The sequence below is a fragment of the Malania oleifera genome, chromosome 2, assembly GCF_029873635.1.
Source record: "Malania oleifera isolate guangnan ecotype guangnan chromosome 2, ASM2987363v1, whole genome shotgun sequence".
In the NCBI taxonomy this organism is placed as follows: Eukaryota; Viridiplantae; Streptophyta; class Magnoliopsida; order Santalales; family Ximeniaceae; genus Malania; species Malania oleifera.
Window position 1 is genome coordinate 62,219,166 of NC_080418.1, and position 22,221 is coordinate 62,241,386.

At 37.1% G+C, this 22,221-nt stretch overlaps 1 protein-coding gene and 1 long non-coding RNA gene across 4 annotated transcripts; both read right to left on the bottom strand.

Moving 5' to 3' along the window:
* Nucleotides 1-3,460: 3,460 nt before the first annotated feature.
* LOC131149118 (uncharacterized) lies at nt 3,461-5,299 on the bottom strand. The gene is made up of 4 exons (XR_009135132.1): nt 5,099-5,299; nt 4,961-5,006; nt 4,799-4,861; nt 3,461-3,673 (listed from the first exon to the last, which is right to left on the bottom strand). It is a non-coding gene; the product is annotated as an uncharacterized LOC131149118 (long non-coding RNA).
* A 5,794-nt stretch (nt 5,300-11,093) lies between these two features.
* Nucleotides 11,094-14,764, bottom strand: LOC131149158 (transcription factor VOZ1-like). 3 transcript variants are annotated; one of them, XM_058099332.1, is made up of 6 exons: nt 14,559-14,702; nt 13,915-14,158; nt 13,620-13,778; nt 12,939-13,028; nt 12,521-12,851; nt 11,094-12,265 (listed from the first exon to the last, which is right to left on the bottom strand). In XM_058099332.1, the coding sequence occupies exons 2-6, from the start codon at nt 14,137-14,139 to the stop codon at nt 11,712-11,714; spliced, it is 1,359 nt and encodes a 452-aa protein (XP_057955315.1). In that variant the 5' UTR covers nt 14,140-14,158; nt 14,559-14,702; the 3' UTR covers nt 11,094-11,711. The 3 variants fall into 3 exon arrangements, with proteins under 3 accessions (XP_057955315.1, XP_057955314.1, XP_057955316.1); XM_058099331.1 differs by having other exon boundaries at nt 12,521-13,028; nt 14,559-14,764; XM_058099333.1 differs by having other exon boundaries at nt 12,521-13,028; nt 13,911-14,158; nt 14,559-14,685.
* Between the last annotated feature and the right edge of the window lie 7,457 nt (nt 14,765-22,221).

The window sequence follows — 22,221 nt, forward strand, 5'->3', positions numbered from 1 at the left end:
GCCGCCAACACCGGCTCCCTGGATTTCCTGCTCAACGCATCAGCTACCACGTTTGCTTTCCCTGGGTGATAACTGATGGTACAATCAAAATCCTTAATCAGCTCCAACCACCTTCTCTGCCTCATATTCAGTTCTTTCTGTGTAAAGAAATACTTCAAACTTTTATGGTCGGAGAAGATCTCACACTGCTCACCGTACAGGTAATGCCTCCAAATCTTCAGTGCGTGTACCACTGCAGCCAACTCAAGATCATGGGTAGGGTAGTTCTTCTCATATTCTTTCAACTGCCTAGATGCATACGCCACTACCCTGCCATGCTGCATTAATACACAGCCAAGTCCCTTCAAGGACGCATCACTATAAATGGTATACCCTTCACCCCCACATGGGATGATCAACACTGGTGCTGTGACTAGTCTCTGCTTCAGCTCCTGAAAACTCTGCTCACAACTATCGTCCCACTCAAATCTAACATTCTTCCTCGTCAATCGTGTCAAGGGCCCTGACAAAGTTGAGAATCCCTCAACAAAACGACGGTAATAGCCTGCTAGCCCCAAGAAACTCCTGATCTCCTGGACATTTCTCGGTCTAGCCCAATTCACTATAGCCTCAATCTTGCTAGGATCCACAGAAATACCGCCTCCAGATACAACATGCCCCAAGAACACGACCTTCTCCAGCCAAAATTCACATTTACTGAACTTGGCGTACAACTTCTTTTCCCGAAGTGTCTGCAAAACCTGCCTCAAGTGCGTCTCATGCTCCTCATAGGTCCTAGAATAGACCAGTACATCATCAATAAAAACAACAACAAACTGGTCTAGGTATTGGTGGAAGACTCTATTCATCAAGTCCATAAATACCGCAGGAGCATTCGTCAAACCAAACGGCATCACTAGAAACTCGTAATGCCCATACCTAGTCCTGAAGGCCGTCTTTGAGACGTCTTCTGCTTTCACCTTCACCTGATGGTAGCCAGATCTGAGGTCAATCTTCGAATACACCCGTGTACCCTGGAGCTGGTCAAACAAATCATCGATACGGGGTAGAGGATACTTATTCTTGATTGTCACTTTATTTATCTCCCTATAGTCTATACACATCCTCATAGTCCCGTCTTTCTTTTTCACAAATAAAACTGGAGCTCCCCACGGAGATACACTGGGCCGTATGAAGCCCTTATCTAGCAGATCTTGCAACTGATTCTTCAATTCTGCTAACTCCACTGGCGCCATTCGATAAGGTACTTTAGAAATCGGCGCTGTACCGGGAGGTAGATCAATAGAGAAATCCACCTCACGGTCGGGTGGCAAGCCTGGTAACTCATCTGGAAAAACATCCACAAACTCCTTCACTACAAGCGTGCTAGCAAGTTTTGACTCATTCTCTGACATCTCTTTCACAACCGCCACAAACCCCTGACAACCACTCAGCAGTAGTCTCCTGGCCTGAATAGCTGAAACTAGCTGAGGCGGGGATTGTACATGTGACCCTACAAACTTGAATTCTGCTTCCCCCGGGGGTCTAAATATCACCTCTCGTGCACGACAATCTATGCTGGCAAAATTAGCTGCTAGCCAATCCATACCAAATATAACGTCAAACCCATGCATGTCTAACACTATCAAATCAGCAGACAATGTTTTCCCCTGAATCTCTACTGGGCAGTCGCGGAGTACCCTACCACACCTCACTACCGACCCAGTCGGTGTAGATACCAACAGTTCAACATCTAATGATTGTGTTTCAGCCTCACATAATTTAATACACCCCAAGGACACAAACGAGTGTGTAGCTCCTGAATCAAATAATGCAATAACTTTAAAAGAAAGCATAATGACCATACCTGTCACCACGTCACCTGATGCCTCAGCCTCACCCGGCGTCAGAGTAAACACCCTGGCTGGAGCCGTATTCCTCTGCTGGCCCCCCCGTGGTGCTTGATAACCTCCCCGGTATGGTCTAGGAGCTGGAACTGCATCTGGTGGAGTAGGGCAGTCTCGTACCATGTGCCCCGATCTACCGCAGCGATAGCACACCGGAGCTGCATCTGGCGGGGTAGGACAATCTCGCACTATATGTCCCGATCTACCGCAGCGGTAGCACACTACACCACCAGCTCGACACTCTCCCCAGTGCCTCCTACCACAAGTCTGACAAACTGGAGGACCCTGCACTGTCTGCACCTCGCGTCCTCCCGTCTCCTGTCTCCGCCCTCTACCATGATTACCTCTCCTCCACTGACCCGGCCTGTGACCCTGCTGGTAGCTCGTAGATGCAGATCTCTTCCTCTGTCCCTGCTCATCCGCATCAAGACGCTCACCAATCTCTGCCAAGGACGCCCTGTCGACCAACTCAGCGAAGTCCTGGATCCGCAGCACCACCACCTGCCTAAATATACTCCGCCTCAAGCCTCTCTCAAACTGCCTCGCCTTCTTCACCTCATCAGGAACAATGTATGGGGCAAATCGAGAGAGCTCGATAAAACGTGCTGCATATTGCTGAACGGATAGCTGTCCCTGCTTCAGACTCAGGAACTCTTCTACCTTAGCCTCCCTCACAGTAGCTGGAAAATATCTGTCAAAGAACAAATCTTTAAACCGGTCCCATGTCATAGCTATTGGAGTCACCCTTTGCTGCTCTAATAGTTTCACCGCAGTCCACCACCTCTCAGCCTCTCCTGTCAATTTATAGGTGGCAAAGAGGACCCTCTGTTCCTCAATACATTGCAGCACAGCCAAGATTTTCTCAATCTCCTGCATCCAGTTCTCAGCGGCTACAGGATCAACTCCACCTGAGAACGCCGGAGGATTCATCTTCGTAAATTTCTCTATAGTGCACCCATGGCCTGTAGATGGACCACTCTGCTCCCTCGAGCTCCTAGCAATCTCAGCCATAACCTGCTGAGCCACGCTACGTAATACCGCATCAGAGTCGGTCCCAGCTGCACCTGATGGTCCTGCTCCATCACTGCCACTCGCATGGGCACTATTTCCTTCTGGATCCATCCTGGAAAATAGCAGTTGCAATTCAGTAATCCTATCCTCATAATTTACCTACCTAACCTCACCACTCATCTCAACATTTCTAACTCATTGTTAATCCCCAGTCCTACATTCTAGGAACACAACCCGATAATAGCTTACTGTGGTTTTCCTGAAATCGTCACCCCAGGAAAAACACAGAAACTACCACGGAAGTCCTGCTTCTAGACTGTAGAACAAAACCTCAAATCATTTCCTAAACTCTGGTATTGTTCCTGCTGCACTCTAAAGTCTACAGAACCTAGCAACCTAGGCTCTGATACCAACTGTAACGACCCACTCCTTTTTCGCATATTATTTTTTTATATAAATAAATTATCATCACATCATACATTCCAGCTCAGTAGGTCACAATCCACCTGGACCCATGGGCACCAGGGATATAACAAAACATACAGCAGAAGCCTACGCAGCAGAAAGTACAAAATTATATACATCTCATCACAATGTGCATAACACATACCAGAGTCACTACAATTACTATCTCACAGTATATACATCCCAAAAATGAAATCTAGGGACAATCCCCACAAAAACCTAACTGTCCCTACCAAAAACTTACCCTTCCAAAGAGGGCAACCAACTGATCTAGATCAGCGGGGCTTTTCCCGCTCTCCTATCAGGGGCTCCTGAAAAATGTATAAGATTTAGGGGTGAGACACCTCTCAGTAAGGGAAATAAACTAATACCAGTGTGTGGCAACATGAGTATTCTGCGTTCTACATATACCATACATAACATATTCAATACTGTTTATCAAATCTGGGAAAACATATGCATATCAACACATAGCAGAATATACTGCATTTTCATAAACATATCTCATCTCATACACTAATAATAACATAAAACAATCCTGGTAGGTTAGCTGGCTGTTGTCATGTATTACCCCCACATGACTGGGTTGTGTGGCCCGAAGGCGGGACTTGACAATAGTTGGCCGACCATTGCCAAGTCAAACAGTAGTCTGTAGGTCCGATGGGTCTACCCAGACTGGTCCGTACACCAGGGGCGATAACAGCACACTTCTTGAAAATAACCACATCGACCATCCAATCTCACACCACTCCGTACAGCGGCGTTAACACAGATATCATGATCACGAAGACCATGGACACATAACAACGGTACCGTGCAAGTGCTAGCCTAGACCAAGCCAACCAGGTTCTGATATCATATACATATACTAAAATCGTGATACATAAATATCTCATATCATTTATTTTCGCATCAATCATATCATTTCACATATATACGTGTATCATAAAAATCATCGGCCCGTACGCTGGTATTACACATTTTAATATAGCACGGCCCGTACGCCGGCAAATCACATAGCACAGCCCGTACGCTGGCAATCCACATAGCACGGCCCATACGCCGGCAATCACATAGCACAGCCCGTATGCTGGCAAATCACATAGCACAGCCCATACGCTGGCAAATCTCATCCACATAGCACGGCCCATACGCCGGCAAATCACATATACATATAAAAATATCTCGGCCCGTACGCCGGTTTTCCATCATAGAAATCCATATCATCCCCATTCCAAAAAAAAAACAGTACAAAACATTTTTATACTCATGCCACACTAAACAAATTTTCCTCGTATTCAACATATCATCATTTAAATAGTATTTTTCAAATATAAATCATATATATAAATATATTTATTTTTCCTAAAACCAGATGCTACATATATGTATACATGCATTTTCTTAAACAAAACTAGCTTAGTTTATCCCCTTACCTGATTCCTGAAAAGCCCCTAAGAAAATCTCCCCCGTACCCACAAGGTTCTCAACTCAACACCCTGAAAATAAAAACTCGCAGAATTAAAGTTCAGTATTTTCGTACGTACAACATTTTCTATAACTACCACTAAGTCAAATTCGACTTTAAAAAGTCTTACCTCAACTTAGGGATGATTTCCCACGTTCCCAATCAAAACCCTGGAACTGAAAATTTCCAGTATTAAAGTTCAGTATTTTTACGCGTATATCACTTTCTTCAACTGTCAAAAATCCAAATATTGAATATAAAGCCTTACCTTGGATTTGGGATGAAATCCAATTTCGTTTTCCTGACGATCCGTTCCGGCAAACTTGTAGAGAATTTCGCCAGGAGCGTCGTGGTGGTTTCGGTTTGTCGATCCGGCGTAAAACTAACCCGAAATCGAAGAGAGAGAGAGAGTTGTAGGAGAGAGAGAGAGAGAGAAAGTGAGAGAGAAGAGAGACACGGCCAACAAATCCAAAAATTGGATTTCCTTCCAAAGCTTCTTAAAGAAGCTTGCTAATTTAATAATATATATATATATATAATAAACCTAAAGTAAAGTAAAGAAGCTTTCATACCTTTATATATATATATATATATATATATATATATATATATATATACACACACACACACACAAGTATATATATATATATATATTTGTTCCTTATCATACTGTTTATTTTATTTATTAATTTAATTAATTAATTTTATTTTATTATTTTATTATTATTATTATTATTATTATATTTTTTTTTTCGGTTACTACACAAAGTGTGTATCAAATCTTTGCAATCTTCAAAGCTATTTTTATATTCAAAGATTTAACCTAAGTTTCTCCAAAATATTGATTCATACAAACATTTTGGGAGATTTGATAAAAAGAGAATTGTGTGTTGAAGCATATCACACATAAACGATTGTATCGTTTCATACATTTTGAGTTTCAAGTTATATCATATGTTAAATGTATTAGGAATTTGAATTGTACTCACGAGCTTTTGTTTGGAAGCATTTTTGAGTATTTATACAGATTCTATTGTATTCATGGTTCGGTGTTTAAACCGGGGTTGAGGAGAGAGCTGTATCTCTTATAAGCAGTGGAGTAGGAGGGAGCTGTGCCTCTTGTAAGCAGCGGTTTGTAAGGGAAGCTCCATCCCAATTTAAGGAGCAGAGATTTTAGTGAAATCCTTGAGTGGTTGCTCAAGGCGACAACGTAGGTCAAGTTGGCTAAACCTCGTAAAAACTGTGTTTGTCTTCTCTCTTCCCTTTACTCTTTACTTTTAGCATTACATTTAAATTGGTCATATTGCATGTGTAGGTTGAATAACATTGCACACAATTAATTGGGTAATAAGAACTCATTGGTAAATTAAATTAAATTTTGTAATAAATCCCTAAAATTGATTAGTTAAATATACAAATAGGGATTAAGTGGTAAATAGATTCAAAGAATTTTAAAATACCCAATTCACCCCCCTCTTGGGATTACATCTAATTCAACATCCATAGTTAACAATCTCCACGCAAACTTCATATGCAATGGTTTTTTTACTTCCTCAAAATCTATAATACCCAAACCACTCTCACAAACAGACTTACATATATTAGGCTAGGAACACAATTTCCTTTTTCTTTTATCATTTACTCCACTCCAAAAAAAAAAACTAATAACATAGAATTTAACTTTGTGAAAACAATATTAGGAATGTCAATTACAGCCAATTGATGAACCGCCATTGATGATAATACATGCTTAATTAAAACTAAGCGGCCCCCTTGAGATAAAAACTTAAATTTCCAACCCGCTATCTTTTTCCTTAATTTAGCAACTAGAGGCTCTAAACTACGGGCCATAAGACAACCTGATACCAAAGGAACACCCAAGTATGTAGCAGGGAACCCTCCTTCCGCAAAGCTAGCCATCCTTAACAAGGATCGCTTCCAAGCATAAGCAATTTTCTTTGATAGAAAAATACTTGACTTGTCTTTATTTATCATTTGGCTAGACCAATTCTCATATTTATTAAGAGTCTTGATAAGTATTCGAATGAAGCTTCTCTTACCATTGGAAAAAATAAGAATGTCATCTGCATAGAGTAGGTGAGATACCAAAGGCGCCCCACGAGGATGATAGCAAACCCCTATCTTATTTTCCATAAATTTTTTCTTTAGAAGCCGAGAAAGAACTTCCTATAAAATAATAAATAGATAAGGAAATAGAGGGTCTCCTTGGCAAAGCCCTCGGGAAGGTTTAAAGAAACCTTTGTAAGTGACATTCATCATAATGGAGAACCAAGAAGAGGAAACACAATCCGAAAATAACTAAGCCATAGCTAAATCCAATCATGGTAGGGAGGTGAGGAAGGAAACACATCTATCATAATTTATGTTTGCATTTGTCTTTCCAAAGTAGTAGGAGGTATTACTAGGGTTGGGAATAAATCGAGTCACTTACAAGAGATTTGGGAGATCGACTTAATAAGAGCTCGTTTAGACATTTATTTTCTAAGTAAGCAATTCTCAAGTTTAATTTTGCAACTTGTTTAGACCTAAAAATGAATGGGTTAGGCTTGTGAACGATTTGATTATAAGATCGGTTTGGACTTATTAAAAGCTTGGATTAAACTTATTCATGAGATAAAATAAGATCGAATTAGGCTTGATAGAGTGAAATGGATTTAAAAGTAGGGACTATTTGGGTGTGGTCTTATTTAGTTCAAATTCCTTAACCTCATTTTTGTGACAACACCAATATCGAAGGCCAATAGGCTAGCTTGGTGGAGATAAAAATTTTAGGGCTACATTATTAAGAATCCCTTTTTACTTGTTTGTCCATCTTAAGAGCCCTTTGCCTTTCAGAGTAAAGAGGCTCCAAAAGAACAAAACAGTTTGTGAGCATCTTGATAATTCGATCGGGTAAGGGATCCTAAGTTCTTTCATTTGCATAATAAATGAGATTGAGCAAGTATATTGAATTTTTTTTTGAGTTTTACTTCGAGTTTGAGTTGGGTTCAAAATTTAATAAACATGCTCCACCATGGTAAAAACTCTAATTGATTTGACTAGTTTGTAGTCCTAGGTATTATAAGAGGATGAGGTACAAGCCAAAAATACAGAATGGTTCTAGGTTGTGAATTGTACACTTAAATAAGTGCAATAATGGATTGAAGCATCCATGAGCAATACCTTCAGCAGTTGATTCCGAAAACTGTATTTAGTACCAGTACATGGTGTCTGTAAAAGTGATGCAATGCAGTGGGTTTTGATGGATGGAGGCTGCCTCCCAACCCTACGGATTTTATTTTCCAAGCGGAGGGATTGGGTTGGAGTCAAAGCGGATGGGGAGTTTTGAAAGCAAACCCATGAATCGTTGGGGGTGGTTGGTGGATTAATTGCCATCTACATAGGCGTTTGTTCTTCTCTTGCAGCGAAACTGTGGCCTATAAAAATTCTAGGCATTGTAATACTACCATGCTCAAGGATCCGATGGAAAGAAGTCCTTGAATCAGATTCTGTCTCAGCTATCTGGTGCATCAATCATATTGTAATAGTCCTTGTATTGCTTTTGTGAGGCGATGTAGAACACTGATCAGCAAAGAGTGGGAAATTTCAGTAATGCATTTTTATGTTTACTGGGCAAGTAATAGTGCAACATGCCACTAGGACAATGCGAGAAGAGAAAAAAGTGGCCTCGTCAACATTGAAATGACCATTGTGCTGTTTATTTATTTATTTATTTTGTTTTGAATATCGCTGGGTGTCCACAACTGTCAACGACGTCCGTTTTACGGTCCGCTGCACAGATCATGACTAATCCCATGCCCTGTAGCGGTGGCCCACACACACCATTGTGCTGTTTTTGATAACTATTTAGATTGATTTCTTAATGTTAAAGATTTAAAGAGCACCCTGGTCCGCATTTATCATGTAGTTGTAATCATTAGATGCTGACTCTAAATATCAAGGCATTACAATCAATTGATGGATGTCAAAGAATCATTGTTACTCTAGAAATATGTCTTCAAAGTCCAAAGAGTCCAAATAGTCCGATGGGCAAGAAGATTGGATTGTAGTCAGCCAGTCAATGAGTCTAAATTAAAAAATGCTCTATTTGAAGAGCCCTACCAAATGACTAGATGGAGATCTTTGTTGAAATAATAGGCCACCCATACATCAAGATCGTCCAACCTTACGTCCTAGTAATAGGCGCATGACTTGACAATTATGAGAATTTGAAACATATTTTGACATGATAATGATTCTACACTCGTAGCCACATTACATTTTATGCCTACTTGGCTAAGATTGTTGTCTTATGTAATTTCAATTACAAAATCGCATGCCACCAACTAATTTTGGGAAGGACAAAAGCCAATACAGTTATATTACATGTTTATAATTTCCCACCAAAATTAAGCACAAACGCCTTGTTAAGTGTTAGAAATAATATAAAAAATTTAAAATCGAACATTAAAAAGACACTTATAGCTTGCTAGTAGATGTAGAGGATCTCTCCTCTTATATGTGAGAGTGACATAGCCCTCCAACCCTATAACTTAGTTTGGATGTGGGTGAACCAAAACTCCAAATTCACAACTTTTTATGTAAGTGCACGTCATGGATACACCAAGATATCTATTATGGGATCATATCCACTTGACCTTATATCGACAATGAAATAATTCTCTAAAATTTGTATCGTGTTATAACTGAAGAAAATGTTAATGTTTTTTTTTTTTTTTTTGATAAATTCACCATGGCAGGCTTATCATAAGATTTTTGTCAGGATAGCATTGTTCTCAAACATTAGCCAAAAAAAGAGAAAAAATGTCATTAATGAACATTAAATGGTTGACAATAGTAATATTGCACTTAATTACCCACATTGGGTTTGGATTTAGTATATTTGTGTGTGTGTGTGTGTGTTTAAGAGAGAGAGAGAGAGAGAGAGAGAGATTTCATTTGTTGAGAAAAATATCTACTATAAAGTAAACCCATATTGAAAAGGAGTGGAAGAAATTATTTTATATAAATAGATGAGCCAAGCTATCGTCACTTAATGCTTTTGGATCAAGTTATTACTTAAGATTTGATTGATAGATAGTTCTAAGCAAGTGAGATAGTCTCACAAGAAAGAAAATATTAAAAATATCAACTTTTGAGTTGTCTCACATGGAAAGAAAGTCAAAGAGGAGCCCATTGGACAGATGAAAGAGCCCAATATCTAATAGATTAAACCTTGAGTTATTGTAGAACTCCCATATATATATCAATATCAAGTTCTCACTAAGACTCTCCAATGCTAATAACTATTTGCCATACTGAAAAATTCAAGATCTAATAACTTAAACTTCTTAGTAACCACCCAAGCATACCAAGCCCACACATGGACACTCTGGTGCTGACGGTTGTTTGTTACACAAATGCAAAAATCATGCAGTTTATTTTTATTTTTATTTCTTGTTTTGTTTTGTTTTAAATATTATTCTACATAGAACATCTTATAGAATAAAATAAGTTGCCTCCCTTAAATTATTCTCACAGCTCTCTCCCTCTTTTTGTTTCTTGTTAATGTTGGTTGCCTAGCAAGGGTAGCTGGGTTATCCTAGGTAAGGACAAGGGCACTAACTTGAGAAAGACAAAGGCATTGGATTTGTTTTGTATCCTAACAATTAAAGCTTAACACCTTCATATTGCAAATCTTGGGTTCAAACCATGAAAGAAAGTGAAGAGGATAAGACAAAAGATGAGCATCAAGGCCTAATAAACCTCCATGAACACAAAAAAAGAGAAGTTGTCTAGTCTTGGATGGACATAAGCATCTTCAAGGCAGGGGAAGCTCTACTGGCAGATAACAATGAGGCTTTGATGTCAAGGTTGGAGCCAACCCTGCTATAGGTTAATTGAGAGAACGTAAAATGAAACAAAATTAACCATGGAAGGATGTTCAGTTCTATACAAAACCTATTAGGACTATCGTCTTCAATGAAGCGGGATGCTCGGGAGTCAGGCCTATCATCTTCAAGGCAAGGGGTGCTCTGGAGGAACATATAATGGCAGAAGTAACTAGCAAAGAATTATGTTCCAAAAATCGTCAGAATTATATTTAGATTTCAGAGAAAGTTTCCCTATCACTGAAAATTTATACAGATATCCAATCAGTTTGGAATTTATGATCAGGACTATGCATCAAATTACCATCTCTGAATCCAACAATAACTCTCAAAATTTTTGACAAATGAGAAACTTACCACCCTACTCCAGACTTGTTATAACCATGTTACCCTGCAATGAAAAACACACAAGAATTCCAATTTAATGGTGCATCAACAACATGAGGCCTAAGGGACTTGGCAGTGTCAAATTCAGTACATCGAGTTGACATCTAGTCTATATAATTGTCATTCCAACAGACCATAACGAGCAGAGGTAGGATGAAGAATCCTGCCAAGACCTTGAATATATTGTGCTCCTTCCCACCGCACGGACTTGTGTAATCCTTATACGATTCTGGTGAACATTAATTTTCATGTTCTTGCCTGTAGTTAAGTTAATACAAGTAAATACAGCCATTTATACCGTCTGACACAAGTAAACACAGCCATATGTACTGCTGAGTTAAGCATCTATCAGCAATTAGAGACTTTGCCAGCATCCAGAAGGAAGCTCTAATGCAGTTATCCCAGATGAAAATAAACCTTGCAAGATGTCCCGCATGACAAACAAAAAAAAGGGGTCCACTTATGTCATCAAAGACCTGAAACCCAATACTGATGACCATGTCCTTAATTTGGAGCAACTAGAAAATTGTCCACAGGGACAACAGCTGCTATAGACGAGCTTATAAAATTATATTAGTTTCCAGTCAACCCATATTTCCTCAATTATGTTCCATAATAGTTGGTAACATTCTCAGCACGATAATTGTATGGCCCACGCAATCCATATCCAAAAGTTTCAGTTGCAGCAGTCATCTGATTTGGAGCTGAATAATCATTTCCACCATCAACCTTGACATTAACCTTCATCCTACCCTTAACAGAACGTTTGTTATCAGCAGGAAACTCAGCAGTGAGCCTCCCCATCTGCCTCTGCAGATCAGCAAGTGAATCATTTGTCACCTTTCCTTTGGGACTTTTCTTCCCATCAACAAGTTTGAGTTCCAACCTATATAATGCGCATGCATCACAGTTGTTGTTCTCATATTCATACAAATGCCACTCAAAACAGCTTACAGGCTGCGGGTCCATGTAATAGGACCTCTTCAGCCCCCCAAATTCCTTCATCACCTGCTTTCTTGATTCATGCCAACCACGTCCACTGTAATCTGGCAATGATCTCTGCTTTCTATTTCCACTTTCAAATGCTCTACGAGGCTTATCAAAAAACAGCCACTCCCTAATTGTTTCACCTTCAAGAACAGTGAGATCAAAAAGCTCTGCAAGATTCAAAGATACAAGTCAAATCAAAACAATACACATCATCAAACTTTTTCATACCAGGTCACCCACATGAACTAAGCACAACATAGCATGACAAAATTCAATTACACAAATAACTGAACTACATCATTGCAGCTCTGCCATAATTTGGCATAGCATGCGGCAAAATAAATAATGCTAGTAGAGGGTAACTTGAAATGCAAATGTAAAAAAAAAAAAATATATGAAGACAAAAGGCAGCATAAGCTCACCAGGAGCATTCCATGGAGATTTAGTAGTAGCAGCCCCCTCACATTCAGGAATGCCAACATCTTTTCCCTGTGTCTTTGCACTGAGAGCAGCAAATAATGGGCCATCCTTCAACCCAATTCCCCCAGGTCTCAGAACTGGAGTCATACCAGGGGGGCTTTCATTTAATGCTAGAGCAGCATGAAAATTACTGCAATAGTCCTGGTACCATTCAGATCCTTGAGCAGGCCTGGGACAATCCCAGAGAGCACATTTTGGCCCCAAGAAGGCAGATGGTGGAGGGCAGATGTTTGGTAGAAAATCAGGAATGTTAAGCATGACATCCTGTCCACACTGCCTCAGGCCATTAGAATCAATAAACAGCTCTAGGTTGAAGTCTTCAGGTAAATTGAGCTGATTGTAGTCCAACTGGTTACTCACTTCAAAATGGTCAAAACTTGTAGCAAAGCCTTTGCATTGATCAAACCCTTGAAAGTTGTTATCTTCAGGCATGTGATTCATGAAGTAGTCCTGAAACCATACCCATTTTAAGCTTATAAGTTATAACAAAGTATGCTTCCATGACTCAGACACTAAACAATGACAAAAAAGAAAAAACTAGAGGCCCTCGAAACTCAAAAACATGTATATAATGAAAGTTATGCAGAATGAACAATGTGTGCAGGCATTTTTAGGTTTAATGATGCAGAGAATGGGGAGCTCGACTCATTTCAATCTGAATGTTACAAACAAAATAGTGTTGGACAGTGTGACTCATTTCTCGACCAGTTAAATCAAATGGACCTGATACTAGTAATTCCCAGGAAAAAAAAAAGCACAACGACGTGTTAGGTGTAGGAAGTAAGATGAATTTCACGTTGGTTTGTAATGGGTGATTTGATATGTTCTGTTTTTGGACAGTTTCTTCTCCTAGGTCTGTATTTGTTTTATTGAATGAAGTTTTTTAAGAAGAAAAATTAACTGCAGAATACATTTTGTGCTCCAATAATCTAAAAGGGTACCTTGTAGACAACTAGAGAAGGATTAATATAGCTCAAACTCATAGCAAAACAATCACCACCGCTAGAAAAAAGCAAGAAGAAAAAGAAGCACCACCACCACCTCTTGAAAGAATGTTGAATTGCCCGCGTTCGTGCCTTTAGCCTCAGGCTCGGGCTTCAAAGCTGCTGGTTCAGCCAATGCACTAGTTGCATCGTCTTCCTCATCATACCGCTCTAACAGACGCCCTATGTCTGCCGAGAAAGATCCGAGACTACCGCCCTATGCAATACCAATTAAAAATTTCAAACATCTGTGAAAGATTACTGCATCCAATTACCCCATATAAAATACAAGAAGGGAGAACCACTATCAACTTTTTTTTTTTTCCCCAGATCGCTAAATTAGCAGTACCCACAAGTAAAGATGATGCTGATGACGGCTCATTGAGCTCGGATTTCCACTCACGGAGCATCTGATGCACTTGCTCCTCCAGTACGGCGACATCACTGGTTCGACTCTCCTTCCTGGCAAATTGAAGATCAGTGAACATCCCCTGAAGATCATCGACCCGGCTCTTTGCCCTGTCCTTGAAGAGCTGGTGCGATACCGATTTGCAATTATTCTTCGATCCCTTCCGCATCGATCTTCCTCCCCGAAACCTTAAAAACCAGATTCAAATGCCCCCAATTGTTAAAATCCGAAAATCATCCAAAATACAAATTTCTAGTAAATCACCGTTTGGCTGCAGAGAAAATTTATGAAAAAAAATAAAAATAAAGGAGAAAAAAATTAATAGGGACTTCTATTGTACTTGCTTTGGGAAACGAGAAATTCCCCTCAGCTGCGCTAAATACAACTAATTGGATTATATCAGATGTCTTTATCCCTTTTCTTTTACCATCTCAGAAAGGAAAAACAGAGGATTCAAAATCCGAGCAGAGAATATAAAATCAGATCAGTTAACTAGCCAAAATCCTTCCAAAACCCTAAAAACAGAGATGACTTTACTCGAATTAAAGCATGAAAATTACTGAATTCACCGAGAGTAGACTGGATTACCTGAAAGATAACACAAAATTGCTCCGGGATTGGGGAGAGAAAGAGAGAGACGATGCGATTTAGCTCTACAGCTTTTTTCTTACATATATATAGATCATGCAGTGCAGCACAAAAAAATAGTGAAGTTGGCGAAAAAGCGAAATGAACATATTCTAAATTGGGGATGTAATTACAATCCTGCCCAATAGATTGAGAAAAGCATAGCAGTCTCCCGCAAAAAAAAAAAACTATTTACAGTATAAATAATATTTAAAATATTAAATGATAATTTCTTTTTTTTTTTATTTCTTAATTTTTATTTTATAAGCTAAAAGATGGGACAAACTTCCCATTCATCATGTTTAAAAACATGATATAGTAGTTTTTAAGGTACATATAACATATCCTAAATTAATATTTGCTATTAGAGTTGACCCGGACTTTGAAGCGAACATATATGTATATTTTTAATAATTAATTTTAACAATAATATTATAATTTAGCACTATATTTTATATAATTTATTTAATATTATTGACAAATATTAATAAATTTATATGAATACTATAATATTTATAAAAATTACGTATAATACGTTAAACTTTTAAAATATTATGGACATGTACATATGATATAAATTTATTTGTGACGAATCAATTTAAATGTAAAATTAATTAAGAAAAATAAAATACAGGTATAAACTATAATAATATTGAATGAGGATTTAAAATGTAAAATTTGAATACAATTTAAATATTTTATTTTATAACATATGAAAAGTTGAACACTTCATTAGATTACATGCATTTATGTATTTATATATAAATATATGTTTACATATAATTGTTATATAAGAACTTTTTAGTGAAAGGTAGGTGAGAAAACAATCATTTATTCAAATTTTAATATATATATATATATATATATATATAAAATATGTAAATGGAAATGTAACACTGTATATATATTTCTATATTTTTGAATAATATAAATAAACATTAATTCTAAAAATTGTATTAAACAATATATATTATATTGAGTATTCTACAATAATTCCAATCATTTATGCTAATTTTAATGTGTATAATGTATATAAACAGAAATGTAACACATTATATATATTTCCATATTTTCAAACAATATAAATTAAAATTAATTCTATAATTTTAGTAAATGTAAATATAAAAAAGGAGGAGCTAATAATTTGAATTAATTTTATAATATAAAATTATTGAGAAAGAAAGTGATAGAAAGTTGTACAGTTGGGATCATTTTTCCAAAAAACTTTTTATGGAATTCATTAATGTTGGAATTTTTAAATTTTGTCTAATAAAAAAAAAAGAAAAGACTTTTAAAAATAATTTTAAAAAAATTAATGGAATCAATGTAAAGAGAGGAATTTAGTGGGGCTCACGTGGACCAAATAGAAATGGAGGAGTTTAAAAACTAAATTAAAAATGATTAAAATTTTGGTGGAGCCCTTGTGGGCCCCTTTACCTCTGGAGAGAGAGGAGGGGGGAAAATGAAAATGTTAAAAAATTTGTGGGACTCATTTGCCAAAGAGAAGAATATTTTTAAAAATAGTGGAGCCTGCATGGGGCCTCCCTTTGCTGCACAAAGGATTGAGCGAAAAAAAAAAAGATAAAAAAAGTGCTAGGTTCAAAAATCATATATATATATATATATATATATATATATATATATATATATATATATTTGATTCATTCAGAGTTAAAGTATTCAAAATGAAAGGGTTCACTTCGATATTTAAGAGTAGGTAACTCATTCCTTGTCTTTATTTCAATTGCACTATGTTTCATAGCATCACATTCTATTTTGCAATTTTAGAATCACCACTTCAATAGGCAAAGATTCCCTTATAAAGCCTAATCAAAAGAAATTGCTGTACAAAGAATGCTACAAACTTGACCGGATAAGTGTAATGAAAATGTAACACTAATACACTCTTAAAAGATTATGAATGAAGTTCAAGGAGTAACTAAAAGGTCTCTCTTCAATCAATGAATTTCAAGAATGATATATGAGAAAGAGAGTAAGTATGCACTTGAAATGAACTAGAAAAACAAAGTGCTTGAAAAAGATTTTCAATTAAGATAAAAAAACTTGGATGTGTATAATAGATGTATATCTCTCTTTCTTTCTTCCTAAAACAAGTTAGAAACCTTGTATTTATAGGTAAGATGGTCTACTAGCCGTTTTATGGTCATTGGACGTTAAAGGTAATTAATTATTTTGAACACTAGCTATTTTCTAGCTGTTGCGGCTTTTTGCCGTAGGGTTCGGTCGACTGAATTGGGGACTTGGTCGATTGAATGGCTAAGAGATTTCAGCCGCGATTTTCTTGAAATACCCTTCAGTATTTGGAGCATAACATTTGTTAGAGGACTCCAAAAAGAGCAATCTAATATCAACATAAAGTTAAGAAAAAATTTCACAACTTTCATGTTGAAGATTTTTAAAGATGGGAAGTTATTGATAGAGAAAATCGCACATCAACGCGGAGGTAGAAAAAAAAAGGGATTTGGAGAATCTTGTTTTGGAGTTTTTCATTCCAAAAATGATTTTAATACTTAGAAATAATTTTTGCACATTTATAAAATGATTTTTAATGAAATATAGAGTGTTTAGGGTCCAACTAAGGTCACCTATGAGTTTTTTCATATAATCAATGATAGTGTACTCGCATAGGTCCTATTTGCAAAGTACATGAGATAAATTCTTTTAATTCTTCAAACTTGGACTTCATGAGTTCCATAATCATAGTCATAGTCTTCAAACTTGGTCTTTATAAGCTCCATGTTCATAGCCAAATATCATCGTCTTGTGTGCTTCATGACTTTCCAATTTGCATCTGTTATTGTGCTTAATACCTTAATGCCTATGTATACACTTAGTAGCACAATTAGATGTCTTAATTTGTCATTATTAAAACTGGATGAAACCTAGAAAAACCAACAGTCTAATGAACAATACTAATGAATTATAATTATAACTTAGCTTTGATTGATTGATCCTTCTTGGATTTGTTTTTCCTTAGAAATATTTTATTTTAGCTATCATATATTGAATTATTGATACTTCTAATCATGAATAAAGGATCTTTTGGCACCACCTATTGATGAGTGAAAAATTGGGGGAAAAAAAAAGAACTTTGGTAAGTGTTGATAATAAATGCTAAATTGGATAAGTTCTAAAAGTTATAGGTATTATTTGTTTGTGTTAGAAAATAAGTACTTGTTCAGGTAATTACTCATTTGATGCTTTTTACTACTGAGTTTGGGCATCCTTAAAAATTTTCTTTTTAGTCACAGAATTAGGGTGACCTAAAGGGAGCTACGGGAAAATCCTTCAATACCTAAGTTAGTAAGACCCAAATAGTTACTTGAAAAGTTCATAGAATGACCTAAAATAGCCACCGATTGTTCTTACCTTCTCCTCCATTGTTTTCCCTCTTTTATTCATCTTTTACACTTCCTTATGGTCACCAAGAGTTTCATACTATCCCTTTGTCACTCTTAATGAGGTGTTTTATATCCTGATTGGGGTTCCATAAAGGTTATATTGGTGGGCTTCCTCCATGATAGGGCAAACCTACATTATTCTAGGACTGATTTCTAGTAGGAATTTCTTAATAGATCATATGGTTGTTTGTCATGACATTTGGGATACCAAGGCACATGCATATGTGTATGAGATCCCTATGCCCATTTTGGCCCTCCATGTGGCCTCCTTAGGATGATTTATCAACACCTCCTTTCTCATCCCTTGGGTATTTAAACCCCAAGTACTTTTATTCATCCCTTTCCTTCATGGTTGTTTCTCACACATTTTCTTTTTTCCTTATATAAGATTGTAGTTCCTTCTTGTTCATGTTAATCTTCAATGTTTGTCTACTTTCCTTTACTGTATTAGGCTCTTTTCACCCCCTCACATATTTAAGTACTTATTTTAGTTTACCTTGTTTTCTCTCTTTTTTTTTTCTTGAGAGTTTTTCCCACCTTGTGTGTAGCACTTCTTTTAGGTTACAAAAAATCTCAAGACTAGAACTAAGATCAACTTGATGTCCCACTATTAGAGAACAGTTTGATTCCTCTGATTATGACCAAGATGTCAGTGATTCTCTATAATTGTAGTGATCTCTATAATTTTAGTGATTCTCCATAATTGTAGATATTTGCCTTCTTTGTATATTTGTTCCATATTTGTAATTGATACTATGTCTATAAATTCATATCTCCTCACAGCATATTGCTTGATCCATTTCCTTTACATGATATCAGAGCCAATCAGTCAAACCTTTGTTGATATATTTTTTTTCTTTCCATGGCCGAACCCGATACCTCTCAGCTTCTGCTCAATACAATGGTTCACATGGTGAACATCAAACTCACTCCCACAAATTTTATTTTTTGGCGTCGCCAATTTGTTCCCTTGGTTGAAAGTCGGGATCTTATGGGTTTTTTTGGATAGGTCTTCACCTGCACCTATTGCTCAAGTTCGTGCTAGAAATGATCTTGTTCCTAATCCCGCCTACAAGAAATGGCACACACAATATAGAATTTTATTCAACCTGCTTTATACCTCTCTCACTGAGGAATGTATGGTTGAAGTTGTTAATTGCACCACTGCTCGTGATGCTTGTCTAGCTCTTGAAATTTCATTTTTTCACAGTTAAAAAACTAGAGAACTCCGACTGAAAGATGAACTCCAGTTGATGCAATGCGACTCTTGTGGTGTTGCTGAATATGCCCACTCTTTTCGGTCATTATGTGATCAACTGAGTGCTATTGGCAAATCAGTTGATGACACTGATATGGTACATTGGTTTCTTTGTGGACTTGGTTCTAATTTTAATTTTTTTTTTTCCACTTCCATCTTGTCACAGTTGCCACTGCCCTCCTTAGCAAATCTGTTTCCGAAAGCTATCAGTCATGAGCTCTTTTCTCGGTCAACCCTTGGGGATTCCTCTTCTCAATCGGCTATGGTTGTCCAACGTGGTTATGTTTCTGGTCATTCTAAACCAAATTCTCCTTTTCCAGCATCAAGACAATCTTTTAAGACCCTTGTAACTACTTGCCAATGGTGGGGCAAATAATGGCACACTACCAAGAAATGCCATAAACTCGGAAAACTCTTAAAGAAAGCTAAGGTTGTAGGTTTGATTGAAGCCTTTGCTGCCACTTCCCTTGATGATTCTCAAGATACCGAGTGGTACACGGACATGGGTCCAACTTCTCACATGACTAATGATGTTGCTAGTATTGACAAATCCATCTTTTACATTGGTAATCAATGGGGTCAATCTTTGTATTTTTCTTGCATTGGTTCTACCTCCTCTCTTGTTTCTTCTCATCCTATAAAAATGTCTGATGTTCTTCTTGTTCCTCACATTACTAAAAATCTCTTGTGCATTAGTAAGTTAACTAATGCACAAGATTATTCAAAATCAAATAATTCTTAATTGTAAAAATATTAATTACAGCCAACATATTTATATTTTTACGATAAATCCTTGACTTATGTCCAATAAAATAGCCTTTAGTAGGGTCTAATGTCATCATATAAAATTTTTCCTCCCCAACTTCATCACTCTAACTAAACACAAATGAAACACATCTACCAATCCAAGCTCGTTTGTACCTTCCACAACATGTAAGCAATCCTCTAGTACTTCATACCTACAATTCACCTCTAGGCTAGGGGCTTCTTCTTTAGCTGTTTCTCTAACTATTCCCCATTTTTTAGTATTATGAATTATGATCGATAGTGCTTATGTATTTTCATTCCCAATTGGCTTAAACCCTGGGACTGACATCGTTGGAACAAATGGATATGGGCTTGATCCCAAGCCTGTTGTCACATTAATCGGCTACCAGGAGGGATGTCCACTAACTAGTGTAAACCCTGGTGGAAGCAAAGGATCATCTTCAACCAAGGGCTCTGAAGCTTGCACAACTTTCCCTATACTCATAGTAGTAAGCATCTCCACTAACTTATTCATTTGATCCTTAATCTTACGAACATCCTAACGGACCTCCTCATTGCTTTGCTCAAGTCCCAACATGTGGTTTTCCAAATTCTCTCCCATGATTCTAACCTTTTGTCTAGTGTTATAAGGATGTAGAGATATTGACTAGTTTTGCTCAATATTGAATTCCAAAAGTCCAAGTTATCTCAATAATCTTCTTATCACTAGAACTTTAATCTACCGACTCTCTCTTTAAGCAAATGTATATTGTGAGCAAGCTCCCACTAGCAATACTTTTGCATGCATGATTATGCATGAATGCTTATGCAATGCAACCTACACAACTACTTTTCCAAAATTCTTAGAAAAACCCCATCACTTCACTTTTTAAAGTGAGGGCTAAAGAAAATACAAAGACAAATTCAAAAAGAACGCTCACTCTTTTTTTTTTTTTTTTTTTTCATTTTTTTCAGCTAATTTTATTACAACAAACATTTATCCTTAATGGAAATGCCCAAAACAACCCAGCTCTTAATGTACATCATGTATAATCTTCGTAGTTTTAGAATCAATCTATTTAGGATACACCCCATGCTCCACTTGCTTCATTTTTTTAGCCACAATTCTTGTCATGTCAGAAGCATCCTGTACTTGACGAGCCGTCTCAAATGTCTGATGATTCAATCATCGAAACTCAGTTTCTCAATATCGTGCCTTTTGTATATAAGGCACAACTTTCTGATACTTGGCCTGTACTTGTTTGTATTCACTGTCTCCTTTTTGCAATTAGGCCTCAAGTTCTTACAAGATCTGAGACTTTCCTTCATTTATGGATTTAACGGCTCTTAGTAATTCTCTATTTAGCTTGGCTTCTAATTGGAGTACTTTTTTTTCACCTTAAGGTTATCATTTCCTTTTCGGCTAGCAAGAACATGTCTTTTTTCTATTTAACATTCCGCTAACACCTAAGAATTATCCCATGTTCCTTTTGCTTCATTTTTCAAGCACTCAATTTTGCTCCCATAGTTCTTTCCTTAACTAAATGAAGTTTTTCCTATAGCTCTATCTTTTCCTATAACCATTCTATTTCTTAAGCTTCCCTTTTCATTCGAGACTGAGCAAAAATTGAAGATTCTATTTGAAAAGCAGGAATCCCCTAAGTCAATGGTAGTTGGAAACATGTAACCTAAGGATTTACCTAGTTAGTGCACCAACCATTATAATTTCCTTGGACCTTGGTGGTATGATTGCCTAAATCTATCAAATAAACGACTTTCCAAGTTGCCAAAAATGTCCTAATTTGCTTGCGAACCCCTTCCTAATCATAAGCAAATTCTAAATCAGCTAAACCACACTTGTATAGCATATCAGCATATCCCATCCATGGTGCTTGCCATACAAACCCCTCGGTACCCAGTTTTGCATCTTTTAGTCCATTTAAACTTGTTTGGTTGCTCCTCCTACTTAGCCCCCTCAAAATTAGTTAAAGGAATTTGGAGCCCAGAGAACATAGGATAGAAGTAACTATCTCTACACAATAAGTGGTTTATAAAATAGAAATATAGCAGCAGAACACAATATCTCAGTCTACCCTTCCCTTTTATTCTACAATAATTAATAGATTGGAATGTTTCTACTAGAATGCTAGGCATTGGGTTAGTCCCGTCCTGAACTTGGATAATAAAAGAGACTGCT

Coding starts and splice junctions, on each gene's coding strand:
- LOC131149158 (XM_058099331.1), bottom strand. CDS start 14,139: ATGCGGAAGGGATCGAAGAATAATTGCAAATCGGTATCGCACCAGCTC. Junction 13,029..13,619: donor ATTCAACATTCTTTCAAGAG/GTGGTGGTGGTG, acceptor GTATGGTTTCAG/GACTACTTCATGAATCACAT. Junction 12,266..12,520: donor ATCTCCATGGAATGCTCCTG/GTGAGCTTATGC, acceptor TGAATCTTGCAG/AGCTTTTTGATCTCACTGTT.